Genomic DNA, 25,266 nt, shown 5'->3' with positions numbered 1-25,266 from the left:
CCTTAATTAAAAATTTAAAAATTTTTTTTAATTAAAAAAAAAAAACTTTCTTAAAGGAATTTTTAGATCTTATCAAATTTTATTCAGCCTCACCCCCCCAACACATTTCCCTTATTTAATCCTGAAGTAAAATTTATATAATGAAATATCATATTCAGGGGCGCCTGGGTGGCGCAGTCGTTAAGCGTCTGCCTTTGGCTCAGGGCGTGATCCTGGCGTTCGGGGATCGAGCCCCACATCAGGCTGCTCTGGTAGGAGCCTGCTTCTTCCTCTCCTACTCCCCCTGCTTGTGTTCCCTCTCTCGCTGGCTGTCTCTCTCTGTCAAATAAATAAATAAAATCTTAAAAAAAGAAAAGAAAAGAAATATCATATTCAACCATAAACAACTTAGAAAAAGCAAGTTTCAAATTGCATGATTTATATTATTTATTCTGTTCTTATAAAATTCCAAAGATCATAAATAGTTTTAAGGAAGTATTTTAACAAGCTACCACTGCTTTTCATAACCATGAAGATTAAATAAGATTGTAAGAAAAATAGGGGCGCCTGGGTGGCTCAGTCGGTTAAGCATCTGCCTTCAGCTCGGGTCATGATCCCAGGGTCCTGGGATCAAGCCCCACAATGGGCTCCCACTCGGCGGGGAGTCTGTTTCTCTCTTTGCCTCCACCCTCTGCTCATGTTCTCTCTCACTTCCTCTCAAATAAATAAATAAAATCTTCAAAAAAAAAAATAGAATGTTAGGGTCCATATGTAACTATTTTCATACCACTCAACATTGTAGTAAGGGTAGTACTACAATGTTAGTAATCATTTTAATGAAAAATACCAAAATTCTTTAAGCCTGACTTCTCGGTAAAAATTAAAATTTAATTTAAAAACATTTAATATTTTAAAATTTAAAAACATTGTAACTTTACATATTAGATTAGTTAATAAAACATATCAAAATCCTTAACATTACGACAACTTAAATGTAAATAAGATACAATCGAAATATTTGAATGCTTAAAAGAAATAAGAGGGTTCTCGGTTAAATATCATGACTTTGACATGCCTACTTAGCTCCTCTCACTCTAAGACCCCACTAAAGGACGGTAAGGAATTTTTAAAGTCCACAAACCCAACAGAACAAAGAGAATAAAAGATAAGACAGTAGCAACAAAAATTCAGAAGCTGGAAAGCAGACAAATGAGAAGTGACAGACTTAATCTTGAGAAAGTTGTAACGTAGACCAACAGTCAAAATATGTGTTGAACTAATGAACACCCAAAGGTTGTTGTGATACACAGTAAGTTATTGGGATGCCTGGGTGGCTCAGTCTGTTAAGCATCTGCCTTCGGTTCAGGTCATGGGATCGAGTCTGGCATTGGGCTCCCTGCTCAACGGAGAGCCTGCTTCTCTCTCTGCCCCTCCCCCTGCCTGTGCTCTCTCTCTCTCTCTCTGACAAATAAAATTAAAAAAAAAAAATACAGTAAGTTATTTAATGATTAAAAAAACAAACAAAAAACTTTTATACTGTAGCATAATGTTGAATGTTAAAAACTGCACTTGCAAGTTTATGGAATCTCAGCGTCCCAGGGAAAGGTTCTCTCTAACTAAAGCTCGTAATAGATCAGAGTAGCAGTGGCCAGAGAAAAGCAGCTCCTGGCAGGAAACTAATATTCACTAACCGGAGCCACTATACAGAGCTTTATTACCCAAAATTTCACTTTGCAGGAAGAAAAATTTACAACGTACACGCCGACATATTATTATGTGCTACAGTAAGACAAAAACATTAACTTACACATATGACAGGACAGCTCATCTGACACACATCACAAGAAGCCAAAAAGTCACTCATTATGCCAAATACATAAAATAGATTCACTATTCAAAATCATCACCGAATAAACTGTTCTAAAGAATAGTGTTTCTCCTTCCTTCCCAACCTTTTAAAAACTTTCTAAAAGTTAGAAATCTTTCCAATATATATACATGAGTCTGTCTTCTTAAAGAGAACACGGAAGAAAATATGAGGATAAAGGCAGAAGGCTTCAAGTGTATTCTTACCATCACCATATCATTTTACTTTCTCACTATGAATCTGGTTTTTCTGTCTAACCAGCCAGCCAGCCATCATCTAAAGGATTGCTACTTTATTTTATTTTTTATTATGTTCAATTAGTCACTGTATAGTACATCATTAGTCAACTCCGAGGCTTCTGTGCACATCACACGGCTTTCTGCTGTAGGGAAAGGTACAGCTGCTCTAACACACAGCAGGAAGGTGAGTCACGCCATCACTCAGGCCAGGACTATGACATCAATCTCCTTCCACCTTTCTCTGTCACCAGTCCTTCTCTGTTCTAAGCCATTTCCCTCAATTCCTCCAGTAGCATCTTCCTGAAATATGAGTCTGACCATGATTCTTCTCTGCTTAAAAACTTTTATGGCTTCTGATGTTCAAATGGTAAAGTTCAAACTCTATAACAAGACACACAAAGCCCTTTATAATCTGACCACAGACTACCTCTGCAGTCACTTTTCATCTCCAGCCATTATTCTTTCTATGCCAAAAGCTATCCACCATTCTCTCAGCATGCACACATGTTGTCACACCCAGTGCCTTTGCACATGCTGTTCTGTGTAATGCCCTCAACCTGTGTAATCTGTTCATCCTTCAAAACCTAGTTCAAATGTCACCTCATCTAAGAAGTCCTCCCTCATACCCCAAGGCTAACTAAATCAGCCCCTCTTCTGTACTCTCATAGCACTTTGCCATGGTTCTGTAATAGCTGTATCATAAATGGACCCAACATATTTATTTCATATTTATTTCCTTTTTAACCAATATGAACTATGATCTTCATCATTATTTCCAGGGCACTTAGTTACTTACATAACAGGTAGTAAGTAATAATGTAGAATAAATGTAGAATAAATGTCTATTAACTGAAGAAATTTGTGAGTTCCAGGTAAGGCTGTCAGAAACATACTTCCCACTAACAACACAGTAAAGATTCCTCTTTGATCTCTGGTAGTTAGCAACATGGAAAGAATTAAGATTAGTCTTGCTAGCTGGAAAACAGAGCATTCAGAAACTTTAAATTTTGCTCAGTAAAGGGCTAATATAGAAGCAGAGTACTATAGTAAATAAAGCACGATCTCTTGAGCCAGAAAATTTGGGTTCAAATTCAGGTCACTAGCAGAGTGTCCTTGGGTAAATCTTTAAATCTCATTGACGATTTCCCTATCCATAAAACAAGGATGATAACAACAAATATGTCACCGAATAAAACAAGGCCTCTAGAGTGAGTAAATCCCTTAACCTCTCTGGTGACAATTTCCCTACCTGGTAAAGAAGATTTAAAGAGGATGATAAAGTCAGAGAGCTGTAAGGCTTAACTAAGGGCAGGCATATAAAAGTATTGTTTAAACAAACGCTATCATCAAATATAAACAGTTTTCACAAGCATTAGTAACTATAGTAAATGGGAAGATTACAGCTGGAAGGAACGTGTCTGTGTGGGGGGGGGAGGCTAAGGTTAATAGAAGTCTGGCTCCACACCAGCCCATGCCGGTTGCCGTAGTTCCAACGCAAGCTTCTCCTGAAAGAAAGTTTCTGTTCCCAAGGGAACACTGACAGAGGTTCAGGTAGAAGGCAAACATTTTTAGAAAGATAGAAGAGATACGCATTTATTCATAAAATAGTTATTAAATGTCCACCATGTTGCCCAGTACTAACAACGACAACTCAAGCCTACTGTCCTAAGGAAGTTCCTTTACTATTTTGTGTTTTCATAAAGATGAAAATACAGGAAAAGTCAGTATTTCTTACCCAAGCTGAACTGTAAAGCTAACAGCTAGCTCTATATTCACAGAAGAACATTAACTATTCAAGTCCAGTTACGTGGAACCTGTCACTATTAATAGTATGCAAAGATTTAATCTATAAGAATCGATATATCTGGGGCATCTGGGTGGCTCAGTCGGTTAAGCGTCCAACTCTTGATTTCGGCTCAGGTCATGATGTCAGGATCCTGCAATGGAGCCCCAAGTAGGGCCCTGTGCTCAGCATGGAGTCTACTTGTCCCTCTTCCTCTGCTCCTCCCCCTGCTCGTGCTCTCTCTCCTTCTCTCTCAGATAAATAAAATCCTTAAAAAAATAATAAAATGGAAAGAACAGGCATATTTACCTGAAATACAAGTTTCACAAGGATTTTTTCTTGATGAAACATACTCACCCAAGGCAGGATATCCAAGGTAAAATCGATCTGCTCCCAACCATCCAAGGAAAAGAGAGAGCGCAACTGCCACTTTGTATGAATAACCGTTTCTGCACAAAATTAGAACCTGAGTGTTATATACATGTATTTCCAACATGTAAACATTTTAGGAAACAAAGCTGTTAATTATCACTTATTGGTTAATGTGTTCATTCATCCCTTCGTTCATTTAATTAATGCCTTCTGGGTAGTTAATGCATGCCAGGCACTATTCTATTCTATTGGGATTTATTAATGAACAAAAGAAACAAAGATCCCTGCCCCAAAGAGCTTTCAATCCATAGGCAACAAGCAAAAAAAAATAAACATTTTAAAAGTAAATCATATATTATGTTAGAAAGTCCTAAATGGGGGCACATGGGTGACTCAGTCAGTTAAACAGCTGCCTTTCACTCAGGTCATGATCTCGGGGTCCTGGAATCAAGTCCCTGGGATCAAGTCCGCATTGGCTCTCTGCTCAGCAAAGAGTCTGCTTCTCCCTCTCCCTTTGCCCTTCTGCGCCCCGCCCCCCCCCCCGCTTGTGCTCTCTCTCTTCTTCAAATAAATAAAGTCTTAAAAAAAAAAGTCATTAATGCTATTTAAAAAAGAAGTGCAGCAGGTCATTTAGGGAATTCAGTATGCCAGGGGTACAGACGAGGGTGATGTAAGATATAAATAGGGTTAATAAGAGTAGGCATCATTGAGGTGATACATAAGCAAAGACCTGAGGGAGGTTAAGTGAGTTAGCATGCCACACCTCTAAGGGAGGACCATCTCAGGCAAAAGTAACTGCTGTGGCGAGCACAGTATACCTGACATGTTTGAGGTCTATAAGGGAGGCCAGTATAGCAGGAGTGGAATTAGAGAATAGGAGAATAGTAGGAGCTGAGGTCAGAGAGATGACAAGGGGCAAAGAGGCTGAATCATGTATGGCCTTGAATACCACTGTGAAGACTTTGGTTTGTACTCTTAAGGATATGGGAAACAACTGCAGGATTTTAAGTAGATGTGTGATATGATCTGATTTAGATTTTAAAATAACTCTAGCTGCTGTGCTGAAAACAGACTGTAGGGGAGTACTTGTAAGCTACTGTCACAATAACACTGTATAACAAACCACCCTGAACTTTGGTGGCTTACAACGATAAGCAATTATCCTCACACTTGTAGACTGCAGTTGGCTGTGGTTCAGCTGATCTAGGGTAGGTTCACCCAGGAGATGCTGCTTCGGGCTAAAGTTTGGGTCAGTTTAATCCAGGCTACTTACTTAGTTCGTTCCTCTTAAGTTTTTCTTAAAGGTGTAGCTAAAGGTGTAGCATTTACGTGGGACAAGTTCATTTCAGAACATATCACCAAGATTCAAGAATAAAGCTAAACCGGGGCGCCTGGGTGGTACAGCGGTTAAGCGTCTGCCTTCGGCTCAGGGCGTGATCCCGGCATTATGGGATCGAGCCCCACATCAGGCTCCTCCGCTATGAGCCTGCTTCTTCCTCTCCCACTCCCCCTGCTTGTGTTCCCTCTCTCGCTGGCTGTCTCTCTTTGTCTAATAAATAAATAAATCTTTAAAAAAAAAAAAAAGAATAAAGCTAAACCTACAAGCACATTTAAGCCCCTGCTTGTTTCATACCTGCTAGCATTACATAGGCCAAATACAACCACATGGTCAAGCCCCAAATCAAAAGAGTGGAAAGTATACACCACCCAGTTAATAGTGATTGAGAGGGATGAATTTGTTGAACAAATGCAAGCTACCACAAGGACAAAGGAGGAGTCTGAAGGCTCTTGCCATAACCCAGATGAAAATTAATAGTGGCTCGACCTGGAGTCATAGCAAAAGAAACAGTGAGAAGTGATGAGATTCCGGTTATATTCTGAAGTATAACAACTGGATTTCCTGATGTATTCAATTTAGGGAATGAAAAAAGAAAGGAATAAAAATAAAGCTAAAGATTCTGTCCTATGTAACTAGAGGGATGAAGCTAGCATTAACTGAGTTGGGGAAGGCTGAGGGTAGACTAGACCTCGGAAGGATGTTCAGGATTTCATTGTTGGACATGTGAGTTTGAGATATTTATCAGATATCCAAGTGGAGTTGTTCAAAGGACAGAAGGGTTTATAAGTCTAGAGTTAGGGAGAGAAGTCTGGGCTGGAGATATAAATTAGGGAGTTACAAGCATATAGGAAATATTTTAAACCAGGACATTTCCATATGGAAATGACAGACAGAGAGAGAGAGAGAGAGATTCACAGACCGAGCCTTGAGATACTCCAATATTAAGAGATCAAGAAGAGAAAAAACTAGAAAGGAGACCGAGAAAGAGCTAACAGTGAGGAAGAAATAAAACTAGGAGAGTGTGGTATACTGGAAGTCAAGTGAAAACAGTACAGTATATTAAGGAGAACAGAGTGATCAATTGTGCCAAATGTGACTGACAGATCACATAAGTAATGGCTGAGAATTTACCACTAAATTTAATCAAAAGGAGTTCATTAGTGACCTCAGCGAGGGCAATTTTGGTGATGTGGTACAGGAAAAAGACCAAACAGAGCAGGCTTAAGAAAGCCTGGAATGAAAAAAATTGAGGAACAGGAGTATTAGACAACTCTTTGAAGGAGTTTTGCTGCAAAAGGGAAGTAAAGAAACAGAGAGGTAGCCGGAGTTATCACTTTAAAGTCAAATCTGATTATGTCAGTCTTACAATCCTGTTTTTTTTTGCATTTCATTCACAATTAGGACAGTTGGGGGGAGTTGGGGAGATGGCAGATGGACCAGAGATCCTGCTTATGCATCTAATATTGCAAGGATGTCAGATTTTATGCTGAGGGCAGTGGTGTCCCATCTACCCTGGAATGGGGCACCAGACTACAAATAGAGAAATAAATTAGTAGGCTTTGTAGAAACTCAAGCTATGACCTACTGGGCAGTAGCAGTGGGAGAGAAATGTAAACAAAATTGGGAAATACTAAGAAGGCAGAAGTAACCACACTAAATGTGGGGAATGATGAAAAAGGAGAAGTCAAGAATAACTTCAAAGTTTCAGCTTAAGAAACTGAGTAGACCAGCCGCCACTCACTAAGACAAAGGAGGAGATGATTTGAAGGAGAAGATGATAGATTGAGTTTAGGACCTTAATATACATAAAGATGGTGAGAAAAGTCAAAGGGGTGAATGAATGAAAAAGGGAATAGGACAAGGATATAATCTTGGGGATGTCAAGATTTAAGAAAAAAAACAAAAGAAGAATCACAGAAAATAGAAGAGTGTTTTATACTAGAAGTCAAGGAAAGAATTTTAAGAGAAGGAAATGCCAAATGCTGTAGAAAGATTAAGATATGGACTATAAAGATCCATTTGATATAGAACAAAGATTGCTGGTGAATTTCAGCATGGCCAGAAGCTGGACTCCATTAAACAGAAAAATTCATAAAAGGTACATATTATAGGAACAAGCCTTTCAAAAAGCTTGAAATTAGAAACATAATTATCTATATATTATATCACCCTAAAGAATAACCTGAAAACGGGTGGCGTAGCAGAGACTAATTGTTCACTGAACCACTGTTCTTTTTCTCACGGACATAGAGCAAAGTTACATATTCTAGCCCATCTTGCAGCTAAGTGTAGCCATAACAGAGTTTTGCCCAGTGTAATGAGGACAGAAGTGATGTATGCCATTTCTAGATCTGGTCCATAAAACACTCCTACACGGGGTTCCTTTTCCTCTTCCCCATCTGCTGGCTGAATGGAAAGGACTCTGAGGACAAGAGGAAGCAAAGCCACAAGATGAAAGGAGCAAGGCTCCTGCATGACTGCATGGAGCAACAATCACTCCCCTTACCTCATCCAGCCCTCCCACGCCAACACCAACTGGACTATGATGTGGGTAGGAAATAACTTTTATTGCGTTAAGCCACTGAAATTCTAAAGGCATCTGTTACAGCAGTTAGTGTGCTCCAACTAAAATAGTTGGCCAGTATAAACAGGTGTGTGGTTTGGTGATCAATCAGACATGGTTACCAGACTTCAGGTGCTGGAGAATACATTATACAATGACTGTATCTGCAATATTAAGATGGGAGTTTAAATCAAGTATTAATATTATATACAGTTTGAAAAAGAATATGCTAAAAGGAGAAGGAAAATATGCGAACTGGGAAAGGAACATTCAATGAATAAGAATTTGTCATGAGTATTCAGTAGCTGACCAGCAGCTGGCTCTTTGGTAGACATATACTGAATATTCTGATACAAGAAAATGATTTATGGGGTGATCTTAATTTTGTGACTTATCATTAAAATTACCCATCAATTTAGCTCCACTAGTTCTGATTCAATGCTCATTAAGCAAATTCTACTTTGGAATTGTAGATTTTACTATAGGAGGGGAATAAATTGGCCAGTACACTTGCAAGTATCTGGTTTCCCTGATAGTTACATTTCTTCTCATAACTGACATCAGTGTCTTGTGAGCATGATTAGTACAGCTCAGTCACACTGAGCCTAATCTGCCCGGAGACACTGAAAGAAAAATCAGACTTAACTTGGAAATTGAATAACAGACCATTATGGTATTATCATTACAGGTAATATAAACCTGTGAGTCCAACCTGCGTGGTTAGCTGTTCTCAGCAGATGATTGATTTTCTAAGTTGTTGTATTATAACCTATGATGTCTTAGATCAGCACAATCCAGGTACGCCTGGGTGGCTCAGTCAGTTAAACGTCTGCCTTCAGCCCAGGTCATGATCCCAGGGTCCTGAGACCGAGGTCCACGTTGGGTTCCTTGCTCAGTGGGGAGCCTGCTTCTCCCTCTGCCTGCTGCTCCCCTGGCCTGTTCTCTCTCTCTCTCTCTGACAAATAAATAAATAAAATCTTAAAAAAATATATCAATCCATAAATTCAAAACTCGACTAAACCATATATAAGTACTTAGAAGTAATTCCTTCTAGCAATTTTTACTTTACTAATGAGAAATCTTAGAACCCAAAAAGCTTAAGTGATTGGGTTAGGATTACACAGCAAGATAGAATCTAAAGCTCCTCATTAACTCAGTGAAGGAGGGTCAAAAGAAAAATAAGACTTCACTAGTAATTTCTAGGAATTCTAGTAGAGCTGGTAGAAACAGCAAAACAGAAAGAAAGAAAGAAAGAAAGAAAGAAAGAAAGAAAGAAAGAAAGAAAGAAAGAAAGAAAGAAAGAAAATTTCTTGATACAGCTGCAAATAGGTGCCATCAAATAAAATGTAACAATGTACAGTTAAAAGATTATAGTGCCACCAATTACTAAGAATGGATAAAACTAAATCATGTTTTTAGTACAAGGCAGAAATATAAGAATAAGATTGCTAGCTTTACTACAGCAAAAATAAAAAGCAAACTTAAAAGGCCTTTAAACAAAGAACACTCCTAACAAAATAAAGCCACTTGTCTTAACATCCCAAACGAATTTTTTATTGTTTAACCATTCATCAACCATATCTATTACAAAGAATGAAACCAAATTTCAAAATGCCCTTAATATGCAAATGATTAATAATTAACATTCTTTTATTTTTTTTAAAGATGTATTTATTTATTTGAGAGAGAGAGAGACAAAGAGAGACAGGGAGACAGAGAATTTCAAGCAGGCTCTACACTGAGTGCAGAGCCCGACCTCACCACCCTGAGATCATGACTTGAGCCCAAACCAAGAGTCAGATGCTTAACCAACTGAGCCACCAAGGCACCCAACATTCTTTTAATACTAGAAGTACATGATTCCTTTTTTGTATTCTAGAAATTCCCCGAATTTTAAAAACAGAATTTTTCAGAACTCATTTAGTGGCTAAACTGACTGAATTAACATGGCATGAGGCTATTCAGTCTCTAGTTATCCCACATAGTGAACTACTATGCTTTACTTGGTGGTAAATTGCATTTATATTAACAATATGCACACTTAAAATAGAGGTTTTCTGAGAAAGGCAAAAAAGATAAATTATATTACTGCAGGATTTTCCCCATAAAGTAACTTTTTATCTCTTTACTCCATGCAGTCAAGATACAACATAGGCAAGTAACCTGAAAATTTAGCTTCAGTAATGGACTTACACATTTCGGCAAGATACAGGCTTGAGAAAACCAACTTCATTTCCAGTAAAATGTGTTTCATTGCCACCAAAATCCTTACAAGTTATGTTGGGTGCTGGAAAACAAGGAACTAAAGGCAGGAAAAAAAAAAAAAAAGCAAGAAACCACTGTGGTTTTTTCTGCAGGAAAGGTATGTAATCATGTTTAAGATTAGCAAAAAGCACAAGAAAATATAAAATTATAACACACTACCTCCCAATATAACATCTGACATGAGACTTTAGATAGGAATATCTAAATAAAGGATAATATGATATAGTGGTCTCAACACAAAAATATAAGAATTGTCACACTGAGTTTGATGCATGACACTTCTAGTTGAATCTTCTGCCTCTGACAAAGGTGATAAGGGAAGAATTGCAAAGTATTACTGCCCTTTACCTCATCTCTAGGGTAAAGAATACTGCTCACGTTTTTGTTGGTAACTCATTGGGTAATTCATTAAATTTAACATGATCTGATTTTGTATTTTCAGTTTATATTAACTCTTGCAGAAGACAGTTACTATAAACTAAGATTTTTTTCATCTACTCTAAATAGATTATTTTCTTTTGATTGTTCATTTTATTTATTAAGTAATCTCTATGCCCAATGTGGGGCTTGAACTCACCACCCCGAGATCAAGAGTCACATGCTCTACTGACTGAGCCAGCCAAGCCCCCCCCCCCCCCCCCCCCCTCCGCCATTACTTGCTCTGAATGTATTTCTCTATTCCCTCCAGGAATTGATGTAGTATACCATTTTAGTATTTAGCATTTTTTATCTTTACTCCTACCCCAGATGACATAATAAGAGGAAGTAATACTTACAGAGCTTACTATGTGCTAGGCAAGGGCTGTCCTGAAGCCTTTATAGCCTCACTGTGTAAAGAGCAAGAACTTTGGAATGAGCATGACCTATGTGCATTGCCTCTTTGAGAACCTTGGATTCCTCGTAGGTAAAAAGAGCACTAAGATCATCTACTTCATAGGACCATCGTGGGGATTTAATATGATATAAAGTACCTAGTATAAAGCACAGCATACAGTAGCTATTCAATAAATGTTATTGTCTTTTCTTCCTTTACCATTTCTGATTAAAAGGTACTAATGCTTTTAGGCTAGTTTCAGACTGCTTATCTCTATGTTTAGGATCAATAATTACAGGATTGTGTTTTTTTTTATTTCAGAAAATGAAAATAGAACCTTGTATAATAGTCTAAAAAAGCCACAGAAGCCCTAGAGTTTTATCATGAAAGGAAAATGGTATTCATTTATGTGTACTTTATAATTATCTTAGGATTTCCTTTTATAGGCCAGAGTAGTACACTGAGAAAATGATGTCGGAAAAACACATAAAATTACTTTACACACTTCTGTTGGGTTATTGAAAGTTCATACTACGTAACCTATAAACTTATCTAATGTATTTTTTTTTAAAGATTTTATTTATTTATTTGACAGAGAGAGACAGCCAGCGAGAGAGGGAACACAAGCAGGGGGAGTGGGAGAGGAAGAAACAGGCTCCCAGCGGAGGAGCTTGATGTGGGCCAGGCGCCCCTAAACTTATCTAATGTATTTGCATGTCCAAAACCAGGTGCTTACACTGTAAGACACAGATTCAGTATAACTGAGAACCAATTAAACAAGCAAAAAGTAATAAGATGAAGGGAAGACAAAGAGTGAAGAAATAGGGGCGCCTGGGCGGCTCAGTTGTTAAGCGTCTGCCTTCGGCTCAGGGCGTGATCCCAGCATTCTGGGATCGAGACCCGCATCAGGCTCCTCCGCTGGGAGTCTGCTTCTTCCTCTCCCACTCCCCCTGCTTGTGTTCCCTCTCTCGCTGGCTGTCTCTCTCTCTGTCAAATAAATAAATAGCGAGGAAATAATATACAGTTGACTCTTGAATAACACTGGTTTGAACTGCATACATATACTTACATGTGGATTTTCCTCAATGAATACAACATAGTACTGTAAATATATTTTCCTTATAATTTTCTTAATAACATTCTTTGCTCTAGCTTACTTTATGTAAGAGTACAGTATATAATACATATACAAAATATGTATTAAGCTTCTGGCCAACAGTAGGCTATCAGCAGTTAAGTTTTGGGGAAATTGGAAGTTATACACAGACCTTCTATTGCACAGGGGTCAGCGCCCTAACCCTTTGATTGTTGAAGGGTCAACTGTACTAGGAAACAAGTAAGAGAACACACTAATTGAGCCACAAACATAGATCAGAGCTTCCTGATAGTTAAGACAAAAATCTTTGCAGCGCTTTTGTGATACAACTGAGAGACAGCATTTCATTTCACCTCTGAGCGACTGCAGGAACTTGGATTTGGTTCATGACCCAAGGGAAACACAGAGAAAGTCCTCAATAAGAACGTTTACAAAACATAGAGGTTTTCCACACAGCCATTTCTTGACTCGAGATACAAGCAAGCATTTATAATCTACAGAGATAGGGCAAAAGTTAACAGACAATTTATACGTAGCTGTTTGGACACCTGCCTTGATACTGGGATAAAATGTATTGACTTTTGTGAATAAATTATCATGACGACCCTTAGGTGATATCTCTTGAAAATCTGCCATCTTGGGTCATGTCTAGCACTATATAGTAGATAACTCAAAACTGAGATTAGCAAACGCCTGAAATGCTTATATTCCATGCTACCAACTGAAAGAAGATCAATACGCTCTATTTCAATGACCAAGGGCAATTTCGCTCCCCAGGGGACACTTGGCAATATCTGGAGACATTTTTGGTTGTTACCTCTGGGGAGTTGCTACTGCCACCTTGGAGGTAGAGGCCAGGGATGCTCCTAAAGATCCTACAATGTATAAAACAGCCTCCTCGTAACAAAGAATTACCTAATCCAAAACATCAGTAATCCCAAGGTTGAGAAACCCTGCTCTAGACTAGTGGTCTTCAAAAAATTTTGCTTGCACACTCCCTAAAGTAACTTTTTACAACTTTGTACTTCCTTACACACTTAAGGTGATATCTAAAGTTTCTCATCATGGACTTAAATGGTTGGAAAAAAGATAATTTCCAGCATATTATAAATATTGCCATTAAATTTAAATGTTATAGCACACTTTACAATGGAATCTGAACACCACAGCAATCAGATAGCCATCATTATCCAACAGAGACTAGATATGAAAGAGCTCCTCTTAAAAATTCAGAAATTTGGGGGCACCTGGGTGGCGCAGTCGTTAAGCGTCTACCTTCGGCTCAGGGCGTGATCCCGGCGTTATGGGATCAAGCCCCACATCAGGCTCCTCCACTGGGAGCCTGCTTCTTCCTCTCCCACTCCCCCTGCTTGTGTTCCCTCTCTCGCTGGCTGTCTCTGTCAACTAAATAAATAAAATCTTAAAAAAAAAAAATTCAGAAATTTGGGGGCACTTGGGTGGCTTGGTCAGTTAAGCACTGAACTCTTGATTTCACCTCAGGTCATGGTTTCAGGATCTTGAGATCAAACCCTGCATTGGGCTCAGTGGGGAGTTTGCTTCACTCCCCCTCCGTCTGTCCCCCCACCCCCTGAGCTCCCTCCCTCTCTCTATCTAATAAATAAATCTTAAAAAAAAAAAAAAATTCAGAAAATTTACATCAATTTTAGGAAAAGCAAACACATACTATCTGAGGATCTGGAAATCAATTCCTTTAAAGACACCTGTCATGGGCTGAATTATGTCCCCCTAAAAGATATGTTTAAGGGCTAACCTTCAGTACCTCAGAGTATGACCATATTTGGAAGGAAAGTCTTTGCAGATTTAACCAAGTTAAAATGAGGTCATTAGGGTGGGTCCTAATCCAGTAAAGCTGTTGTCCTTATAAACAGGGGAAATTACACGCACACATAACAGGGAGAAGATGATATGAAGACATACAGAGAGAATGCTATGTGAGGACAGAAGCAGAGACCAGACTGATGCAATTACAAGCCAGGGAATGCCAAGGCTGGCTGGCCACCACCAGCAGGTCAGAAGAGCGGAGGATATATTCCACCCAGAGTTTGAGAGGGAGCATGGCCCTGCCAACACCGTGATTTCAGATTTCTAGCCTCCAGAACTGAGACCGTCAATGTCTGTTGTAACACTCTTATAATAGCCCTAGGAAACTACTTCAACAATGATACCTGTTTACCTCTTGGAAAGCTCTGTCTACCTCCAGGAGTACATGTACAAGAGCTTAGGCATCAGGCATATAAGTCAAAGAGATGTCTGGTTTAAAAAGTTAGTTTTTTGCCTTGATGAGGACCATTCCACCTCCACAAAGAAGTGATCTGCAAGAAATCTATAAACACACGTTTTTCCTCAAAATGGATTTTTAATTTTTTTTAAATCCTCACGGTAGTAAGTTCTGGATTGGCAAACTGTGCCATAAGATAGAATTCTATTGCTAAATTTTAGATAATCTTCCTCTAAATGTATTACCTTGCACTTACTTGCTCAATTTGAAGTGCTACTTTCTCGTCTTACAGCGTTGTGAGATCTTCCTGCAGACTAGCTAAAATCAGATCTTAAAGAGAGAGTTACAATGCAAAACGCTATAATTATGATTCCAGTTGGGGTTATTGTCCAATACACCTTGCCTAATAAAAATGCATTGTTTTTTGAGATGAGTTTCCTGCACAACATTCTAAAAAATCGAACACTAATAGGTGAGTTGTAAAAAGGCCTTATAAAAATATTAAATACTAAGAAATCATACCTATTTTCAATTAGATATTATTAATTGGTCAAATAACAAATTTTGACAATTACAGTTTTCAATGATATTTTTTCATTTCTATCATAGGAAATGATTTATATTTGACATGAGACATGAGAGAAAAATGCTCAATGCTCCAGGCTCAGAACCTCAGGAAAACTACAAACAGTGGAAAGAGGTACCAGAATGAAGAGGAAACCACATTCCTACAAGGATTCTAAAGTTTGAGAGAAGTATGAGCTAATTATTTCAAGGGATGAAAATGATGTACTTTAGGGGCGCCTGGGTGGCTCAGTCGTTAAGCATCTGCCTTCGGCTCAGGGCATGATCCCAGAGTCCTGGGATCGAGCCCCACATAGGGCTCCCTGCTTTGCTGGGAGACTATTTCTTCCTCTCCCACTCCCCCTGCTTGTGTTCCCTCTCTCGCTGGCTATCTCTCTCTCTCTCTGTCAAATAAATAAATAAAATCCTAAAAAAAAGAAAAAAAAGAAAATGATGTAATTTATTAAGGATAATCTGCTGCTCCAAATATATATAGAGATTACATGAGAAAATAGTAAGAGAAACATCAATACTGATTTAATCAGATTTCATTGAATTGACAGTGAACTCCAAAGAGCAGGACTTTAGAATTGGACAAATCTGGGTTTAAGTCCAAACTCTGCCAACTTAACTAGTTTGTTCCTTTGAGCAAGTTGTAAAACCTCACTGAATCTTGTTTTTGTCATCTGTGAAATGTGGATAATACTCTTGTAATGGTGTTGGGTATGTAGTAAAAGCATATGGCATGTAAAGCATGATACGTGGTTAAAGAAAGTGTTCAACAAGTATTAGGTTCTCCACTCTAGTAAATTAGAGAACTTCAATATTAAGAAAACTGACATGAGAAATGAATATAACACTCGGAGTGGCTGTAACACTAAGGGAAGATTTTGTGTAAATGAAATTAACCAATCAAAAGAAGCCCGCAACCCTAGAGTTTCTTTTTTTTTTTTTTTAAGATTTTATTTATTTATTTGACAGAGATAGAGACAGCCAGCGAGAGAGGGAACACAAGCAGGGGAAGTGGGAGAGGAAGAAGCAGGCTCATAGCGGAGGAGCCTGATGTGGGGCTCGATCCCAGAATGCTGGGATCACACCCTGAGCCAAAGGCAGACGCTTAACTGCTGTGCCACCCAGGCGCCCCTAGAGTTTCTTTTTATATACTTTATGATAATTTCTTTCGACCCTTATTTTTTTTTTTTTTAAAGATTTTTTTTATTTATTCGACAGAGACAGAGACAGCCAGCGAGAGAGGGAACACAAGCAGGGGGAGTGGGAGAGGAAGAAGCAGGCTCATAGCGGAGGAGCCTGATGTGGGGCTCGATCCCAGAACGCTGGGATCACGCCCTGAGCCGAAGGCAGACGCTTAACGACTGCGCCACCCAGGCGCCCCACGACCCTTATTTTTTTTTTTAAGTAGTCTCTATGCCCAACGTGGGGCTTGAACTCATGATCCCAAGATTAAGAGCTGCATGTTCTACTGACTGGGCCAGCCTGGTGTCTCACTGACCCTTATTTTTTTTAAAATCCTAATAAGTAGACAAAACTAGTAATAGCTCCTTTTCTTTCACAAACATGAAAACTGAGATCCTAAGAAATTAAATGACTTGACAAAAGCCTTATAAGTAGGTAAGACTCTGGAAATCCTAGGCTGACACTCATTATTTCTTAATCAATACTCCTTCCATTATACCATAATTCCATGCTTACACTGATTTCAGGAACAAGCAAAAATAAACAAATCAATATGATAAGACTAAGAAAGCCAGTTACCAATAAATGTTACCTAGTAGACAAAATCAAGCAACATGCTACAACCTGAAAACTACTCAATTCACGGATTTCCTGTAAAAGTTTTGCTCTGGCCAATGTCTGTGATTTAGATAGCATCAGTTTAAACCAGTAAGTACACAGAATTTTCAATTATAAAAAGTAGCATTTTTTAAATGGAAAAAAACTATCAGAAATAAACAAAGATCATTTCATAACGATCAGAAGGACTGACCTAGGGAGTAAGTGGTTTGGGATCCTACTCCAGTTAACATCTTGGCTCTGGACTAGTCTTGATTTGTCAGATTTAAGGGTCAAAACCTGATCTTAGTACCCTGCACTGCAAAAAAAATGCTATAAAAACATTACTTAGGGTCACTGATAAAATTAGAATATGGATGGTAAAGTACAAATATTAATATTAAATTTACTAAAGTTTACATCAAGTAGACTATCTCTATTCTTAGGAAAAACAAACACGGGGCAAAATACATACAAATTGAAAGATAGAATGCATGAGCACACAATGATAAAGCAAGAAGAATATGTGTTTACAACTGGTGAATCTGGGCACAAGATGTATGGGTGTTCTTTGTACTTTTTTTTTTTTTTAAAGATTTTATTTATTTACTTGTCAGAAAGAGAGACAGACAGAGACAGAGAACAATTAGGGGGAGCAGCAGGCAGAGGGAGAAGCAGGCTCCCTGCTGAGCAAAAAGCCTGATACGGGATTCAATCTCAGGACCCTGAGATCATGACCTGAGCCGAAGGCAGGCGCTTAACTGACTAAGCCACCCAGGCGTCCCTCTTTGTACTACTCTTATTCTTGCAACTTTTCTGTAAGCTTGAAAATATCTCCAAGTAGGGATGCCTGGGTGGCTCAGTCAGTTAAGCATCCGATTCTTGATTTCAGCTCAGGTTATGATCTCAGGGTCCTAAGATTGAGCCCCAGCATCAGGCTGCATGCCGGGCATGGAGTCTGCTGGAGATTCTCTCTCTCCCTCTGCGTCCCACCCCCCCAACCCTGGGCTTGTGCATGTGTTCACACTCTCTCTCTCTCTCAAAATAAATAAAAATAGGGGCGCCTGGGTGGCACAGCAGTTGGGCATCTGCCTTCGGCTCAGGGCGTGATCCTAGCGTTATGGAATCGAGCCCCACATCAGGCTCTTCCGCTATGAGCCTGCTTCTTTCTCTCCCACTTCCCCTGCTTTTCCCTCTCTCGCTGGCTGTCTCTATCTCTGTCGAATGAGTAAATAAAATCTTAAAAAATAAATAAATAAATAAATAAATAAAAATATTTAATAAAGAAAAAAACATTATCCCCAAATAAAAAGTCTAAAAATAACATACTCTTTACATAACTAATGTATGTTGTTAGAAGTTAGGGTAATGGCTATCCATTAGGGCAGAACAGTGACTATAAGAGAGCACGAAGGGACTTTTGGTGTGTTAATCATGTTAGTTCTTGATTTGGAAGCATTCACAAATGTGTTCAGTTTGAGAAAAATCATTTGAGTTACACTTATGTGTACTTTCCTATAAATGCATTTCAATAAAAACTTAAAAAAATAAAAAAGATCTGCCAAAGGACCAGAGCAAAATTTTCTAGAGATGGAGTCTAAATACTTTTGTTTCACTGATCAGAAAATTGAAAACACTTGCCTATGTATGTCTGTACAATCTAGACAGAACATTCTTTGAGGGCAGAGATTTTGTCTTCTTTCATATATCATCTCTACCACTTAGTAGAAGCCTGCATGTAATCTCTCAATAAATACAGTAAATAAATAATTTCTCAATAAATAATAGATATCTTATAAATTAATTTTCATTAGGGTAATTGTCTTGATCCATTTATTTTAATCAATTTAATTATCAAATTGTCTATTACAAATCATTTCTCAGTAAGTAAATATGCTTCTTAGTTGGCATTGGGCTAAACGGAAGCTATTTTTCTTTTTAATTGTAAGAGTTTATTTGAGCAAAAATCAATTTGAATTGGGCTGTGCCAAAGTGGAAGTGGTTAGAGTGCTCTCCCCCACCTGTCGGAGTTAGCAGACTTCTATACAGAAGTGTAAGCAAAGCAAGAAAGTTATTTGATTGGTTACACCTTAAGAATTTGCCTTATTTGGAAAGTTCTCACTGACTTTTTGTGATTGGTTGTCCTTAGGGTTTTTTTTTTTTTTATTTTACAAATTGAAGTATATAGTTGACATACAATGTTACATTAGTTTCAGGTGTACAACATAGTGATTGGACAAGTCTATACACTATGCTACGCTCACAAGTGTAGCTACCATCTGTTCTGGACAACGCTATTGCAATACCAGTGACTTCCCTATGCTGTACCTGACATCCCTGTGACTTAATTCATTCCATAACTGGAAGCCTGTATCTCTAATTGGGAGCTATTTTAAGATCACATTAATCTAATGTTACAGTTGAATTACTTTGCCTTTGGTCCCAATTCTTCTACCTTGAAATCCCCTCTTTGTAAAACATTGTTCTTATTCATCCCTACCCAAAAAGTACTGTTGAAGAAAATTAAACTTAGTTTGAGGATTCTGTAATAGTCTTCGTATACATAGTGAAAAAACTGAGGAAGAACAATCTTGGCTGGGAGGCTGAGAAAGATCATTTAACTCACCATTTTCACAACCTTAATACTTTTCTCCTGTTAATCAGTTCCATGTTAGACCCAAAATCATGTTTCGGGGGTCATTTTGATGTCCTTCCTATCAGGACTTAGAAGTGATTCACCATAACTACTCCACTAGCCCTTGTATGTTTTAAAAAGGTAATGAAAAGAAAAACTTCCCATGGACAGACACAGCCTCATGAGCATTGGGCTGGGATGGCAGAAATCTATCCCGGCTCACAGCTAGATGCCGGTGTCATGTACCAATTGTGTATCTATATGCAGCCACCCTGTGACTCATCTTTGTCTCAGAAACTTTATTTTCTTCTTAAAATCATGATAATGATTTAAAGTCATTTATTAATTAATCTACATTTTATACGTGTTCCCACATTCAATACGGCACTTGGTTTCTTCTCTCCAAATGAATAATCATATCATTCCCTTTTATAGAAAACCTTCCTTTTATTGTCCTGTAGCTCTCCCCTTACATCAACTATGAGTACTTACCTGATAAGCCATGATAGTACCATAATACCTCCAAGTCCTTTTACTTCCTACTAGTCTGATCATTTGATTTTGTACGTTTATAAACTTATTTATCAGTAATTGTACAAGTGGATTCAAACTTATCTTACACAAGAGACTCCTAAATGAAGGGCAAAGGTCTTTTGGGCAGAAACTATTCTTTTTAGTTGCATAATTTCCTTCAAAATCCTTGTATCTGCAAAGAACACTACAGGCTAGAAAATGCTTTTTTGAGATAGGTGGCTGCCTGCTTCCTAATTTAGTTAGATACCTGAGTCACAAAAGTATTCACAGATTTCTAATATCTTGCATATAAATGGTTGAGTATCTGAAAGCTGAGTCTTTGTTATATATGTTAACTCTATTCTGTGTTCAGAAAGCACAATATAAAACACTGAACTGTAAAACCAACAAATCAGAGTATACTTATAAATTAACTAAAAAAACAAAGTTCCTTTAAGTTTAACACATCTAAATTAAATAAATGTATACATACTAAGCAATATCTGCTATACAAATCATATATATAGATATATGTAAAACCTAATACTGTTTATACTTCTTCAGAATAGTAGCTAAATGCCAATTATAAAAGTTTAACACAACTTATTTTCAAGTATCTTTGTTGACTATAATTGGGCTCGTGTGCCAAAATATAAAGATAAAAAGATAAAAGAAGATTTGCTTTTTAAAATATATACGAATTCATAATCAAGAGTTCAATTATTTGAATAGGTTGAAAAACGAAAGTTTTTTGCTGTAAGAAAAACAATTCCTTTAATCTCATTTACATAATGAACCTGTTAAAGAGATTTTAAAAAGAAAACACCAATTACTGTCTTATTTCTTGCCTAATACATAAAACAATCAGTATATACTGAATAGGTGCTCGTTTCTCAAATTAATACCATGTAACTGCCATCATTACGTACCATGCCAAATAAGAAGGCTAAATAGTTCCAACATACATCTGTCTGCCTCCCTTCCAACACATTCCCCCATAGAAGAAAAGATCAGAACAATTCATTAGTTTTTATCTGGCATTCTACACATTTTAGAATAACAGAAGCTCCCCAAAATCATTAGGCTGAGGGTGGTATCTATTATCAAAACATCTCTATAATACTAAAAAGAAAAAAAAAAAGAAAATACGGATGCATATTTAAAGTCCTAACAGTACGGTTTTCATGCTTAGGATGTACCTAAGTTTATTACAACTGTATAGTATGGGTGATGTAACTTCTCATTGGAACTGACGGGGCTAACAGTCCCATTTTAAGTTCCTTTTAAGTAATTAAAAATCTAAGCTAAGACATCTCTGCATAAGCTACATAAACTGATTCCAAAGGTTTAAAAAAAATGAATGAAAATATAAAAGTTCCCAGGTCACAAAACTAAGAATAATATTTTTCCTAAATTAAATATTAACAACTCTTAGCCAGTTCTCCAATTTAAGTTGTTCTAGAAACTGAATAATGTTTTAACTCAAGAAAAAGCACACATTTATTACTTTTAGTGATCATACATGGGATTTATGAAGTCATGTTTCAAAAATTGTTTTTAAAAACATGTTTCCAGGGGCGCCTGGGTGGCTTAGTTGTTAAGCATCCGCCTTCGGCTCAGGGCGTGATCCCAGAGTCCTGGGATCGAGCCCCACATCAGGCTCCTCCGCTGGGAGCCTGCTTCTTCCTCTCCCACTCCCCCTGCTTGTGTTCCCTCTCTCGCTGGCTGTCTCTCTCTGTCAAATAAATAAATAAAATCTTTAAAAAAATAAAAATAAATAAAAATAAAAACATGTTTCTGGGAGTCTTACCATGAGCTGTGTAGTTTGTACAGTTAACTGGTTCTTGTGTGGCATCATTTATTTTTGGATCTTTACAAATATATGTGAGAAAAGTTAAGGAAATATGAATAACATTTCAACACAAAACATTATCACCTTGTCTTTAATGTCTTGTATTATAAACTCATGTTTACATCTACATGTAAGAAAAAGCTGTTAGCTGGTCCAAAGCAACAAGCATAACCACAAATATACTTTTAGCATCGCTAAATACTACTTGATCATTAATTTAGTACAGGAAAAAATATATTAACTTAATACGTATTAAAAGCTCTAGCAAGGATGCCATCCTTAAAGAACATTAGTCAGGGTTAAGCATAAAGAATAAAGGAAAAATGGAAATTAAAATCTTTACTAAATTATTGTAAGAAAGCTTCAGGTTAAAAAAAAATCAGTTTCTGGAGATTTGATTGAACTAATTTATGGGGCCCTATAACTTAGTAGCACCAAGGGCCCCCTTACATAACTTCATGTAGCACAAATAACCCTGTGAAGTAGATACTATTATTCCCATATTACAGAAGCACAAACTGAGGCTCGAAGTTTGAGAGACTTATCCAAAGTCATGTAACAAGTGATAGGGAGTAAAATCAGGTTTCCTGATTCCAAGCTAGAGCACTTTCCATTAGACTGCAGAGAAGATAGTTCTTTTAGGTGAGTCTACATGGTCTCCCCAACAGGATCTTAAGCTTTTGAAAACAGGTATAATAACTGTCCTCTAATAGACGTTCAATACACTTGCAGGCAGCTTTTGTATCCTAAATATTTTATTGACTCTAAAATGGGATAAATTCACAAGATGTCTCCGGAAACAGAGAACACGACATGCTTTTAAGGTTTTTTTCAGTACTACCTAATCTTCATACCAGGAGTAACAGCCATTTTCCATTTTTCATCACCAAATGCTCAGCCACATCTCTCTAGGGTTCAAATCTTAGAACTCTTCATACCATCCAATTATTTCTTAGAATCGCTCTGACATTTTTGCCAAAAAAGACTCAACTTACTAGGTCAGTGATTCTCAAACTCCAAGCACAATGGTATTCAGCAAATTAGAGCTGTTGTGTAAGCATCTACTAATGGCTGCCTCTCCCCAATTCACATAAAAATACTATAGGATAGAATTTTCTTAAATTTAAAAATTTGTCTCCTAGAGTCTTTCTTATATCTCTGGCTTCTGTTATTAATTTTTCTGCTCTACAATTTGTATAAAATGATCCAATTTTGTACAAAAGTAGCTATTTTGACTGTAACTCCCATTTCATATTGTTCCTCCCTTCATCAGAGCTATTACAATGAGCAGATTCACTTACCCCTTCAGCCTCAGTTTCCTCATCCGTAAATAACACAGATAGTTCTTACTATGTGCCAGGCATTGTTGTATGTGATTCGCTTGCACTAATTTCTCACAACAAGCCTTTTTAAGTTGGTACCATTGTTATCTACATTTTTACTCAAGAGAAAACAGAGTTCAGATAATTGGCCTACAGTTACAACACGGAGGAGTTTGCCCCCTGACAGTCTGGCATCTTGCGGAGTTTGACGATGATGTAAGGAGATACGCACAGAGTTAATGATAACTGGGCAACATACAAGGGTTATATCGTTATTAAATACTTATTTGTCTCCGCCCCCAAGTCAGCAAACTTCTAGGGTGGAGACTATCAATCTTTTTATTACTAGTGCCTAGAACAGGGCCTGACATACTTCAGGATCTCGGCGTTTGTTGAAAAATAAACCCACCGGTAATTAATAATAAGAACAGGTGAATCAGAAGGGGAAGCGCTAATAATCGATCTTTTTATTACTAGTGCCTAGAACAAGGCCTGGCATACTTCAGGATCTCGTAATTAACTAATTAATAATAAAAATAGGTGGATCAGACGAGGAAGTGCTAACAATCAGTAAAATCCCAAGGAAATCACACAGGGTGACCGCTGTCCTTCCCACCAGCACAGCTCTTTTCACCTCCCAGAGTTCCGCGGTCATTAAAAACCACAAGTCACCGATTCCTTAAGCACAACCCTGGCCCCTGTTGAGGGCCGCGACCCACTCGCGACCCCTAATCTACCTCGCCCCCAAGGCGGAGGGGGGGGCTCCTCACAGAGGATATTGTCCCAGTTTGAGGTCCTCGCACTTAATCGTCTCCTCGCTGCTGGCGGCGGCGATAGCAGCAGCTCCCCAAGGTCCCGTGGTGACTGACACGAACCACAGGACACCCAGGAGCTGGGCGGCCACGGCCTCCGTAGCAACCAGCCCGGAGTGCCAGGTGGCCGCCATGCTGGGGACCGGCGCGTCCCCCACCACTTCCGGTTCCGCCTTTGCCTAGGCTGGGGCGGGAGAAGGGCGGAGGGAGCGAGGCTCTTAAAGGGACCATGCCTCGGTGGAAGGCTGTTTTTTTTCCGCTACAGGGCCTTCGGATTTACCTGGGAGAGCTGTGATTTGTCTTTGAGATCCCCAAGTAGGCTCGCTTTGAAAATCAGCGGCCTCGCATCCACTGCTTCCTCCCGTGCTAACGCTGCTGTGACTTTTCCACCCGCAAATGTGCCAGCGGCACTCGGCGATTTGTTAAACGCTTTACAAACACTATCTCGGTTAGTCCTGGTAGGATTTGGGTTTACAGATAATGAGCCAGGCTCAACGACGCTAAAAAGCATGTCAACCTTAGTTACTGAATTGGAATCAGACTGGTCTTTGCCGGATTTCAGAATCTGTGCTCTTACTATTATGATATAATGACCTATCTGTTCGCTTAGAGAAGAACTTATGGAAGGCTCTTAAACAGAACTTAAGGACTCCATCACAAAAATAGGCATTACACTTTTATTTTTAGTAGAGGACATTTATGCGAGCGAGAGGGCCTATAACAAAAGATTAAAGAATTTACGACTACATTAAGTGAAAAGTTGGAGTTTTTTCCCTCCATCTCTTCTTTCTAAATTTCTTTATGTTCTAAAAGTTCTGTAGTGGGGATATCTTTTACCTTGGGCAACACGTTTACTTTCTTTAGTCAAAGTTTAAGCCATTTTCTCTAACATAAAAATATTTGAATTCGGTGCCTCCTCATTCACAGTAGTACTAATTTTGAAGAATTGCATTACGCAGTGGTTCTCAAATTTTAGGGAGCATCAGAATTATCTGGAAGCTTTGTTAAAACACCAAGAATGGGACCCACCCTCAGTTTCTGATTATGAAAATTTAGGGCGGGGCAGGATAATTTGCATATGTATGGGGTTTCCAAGTGATGTGAGTTTGCTAGTCCAGATACCACACTTGGAGAAGCATGGGATAATGTATTATGCAAAGTATCATTTTGGGAATAGGAGGACATGAAATGATTTGTAGTAATATTTTAGTATTGTAACTA

General features: G+C 38.2%; 1 protein-coding gene across 3 annotated transcripts in view; it reads right to left on the bottom strand.

Moving 5' to 3' along the window:
- TM2D1 (TM2 domain containing 1) overlaps positions 1 to 24,213 on the bottom strand; it is a 46,557-nt gene extending 22,344 nt beyond the window's left edge. For all 3 annotated transcript variants that reach the window (XR_568662.2, XM_008690803.2, XM_008690801.2), the window contains exons 1-4: positions 24,013 to 24,213; positions 21,870 to 21,943; positions 10,336 to 10,444; positions 4,226 to 4,317 (exon numbers count right to left, since the gene is read on the bottom strand). Coding sequence is in view for 2 of the 3 variants with exons in the window: in XM_008690803.2 (XP_008689025.1) it covers positions 4,226 to 4,317; positions 10,336 to 10,444; positions 21,870 to 21,943; positions 24,013 to 24,179 (442 nt within the window). In the remaining variant the exon portion in view is untranslated. The remainder of the gene's footprint in view (positions 1 to 4,225; positions 4,318 to 10,335; positions 10,445 to 21,869; positions 21,944 to 24,012) is intronic.
- Positions 24,214 to 25,266: the final 1,053 nt, after the last annotated feature.

This window comes from Ursus maritimus, unplaced genomic scaffold (assembly GCF_017311325.1).
Source record: "Ursus maritimus isolate PB19 unplaced genomic scaffold, ASM1731132v1 scaffold_12, whole genome shotgun sequence".
Taxonomy (NCBI): Eukaryota; Metazoa; Chordata; class Mammalia; order Carnivora; family Ursidae; genus Ursus; species Ursus maritimus.
The sequence above is the reverse complement of the archived record's forward strand: the minus strand, read 5'-3'. Positions and strand labels throughout refer to the sequence as shown.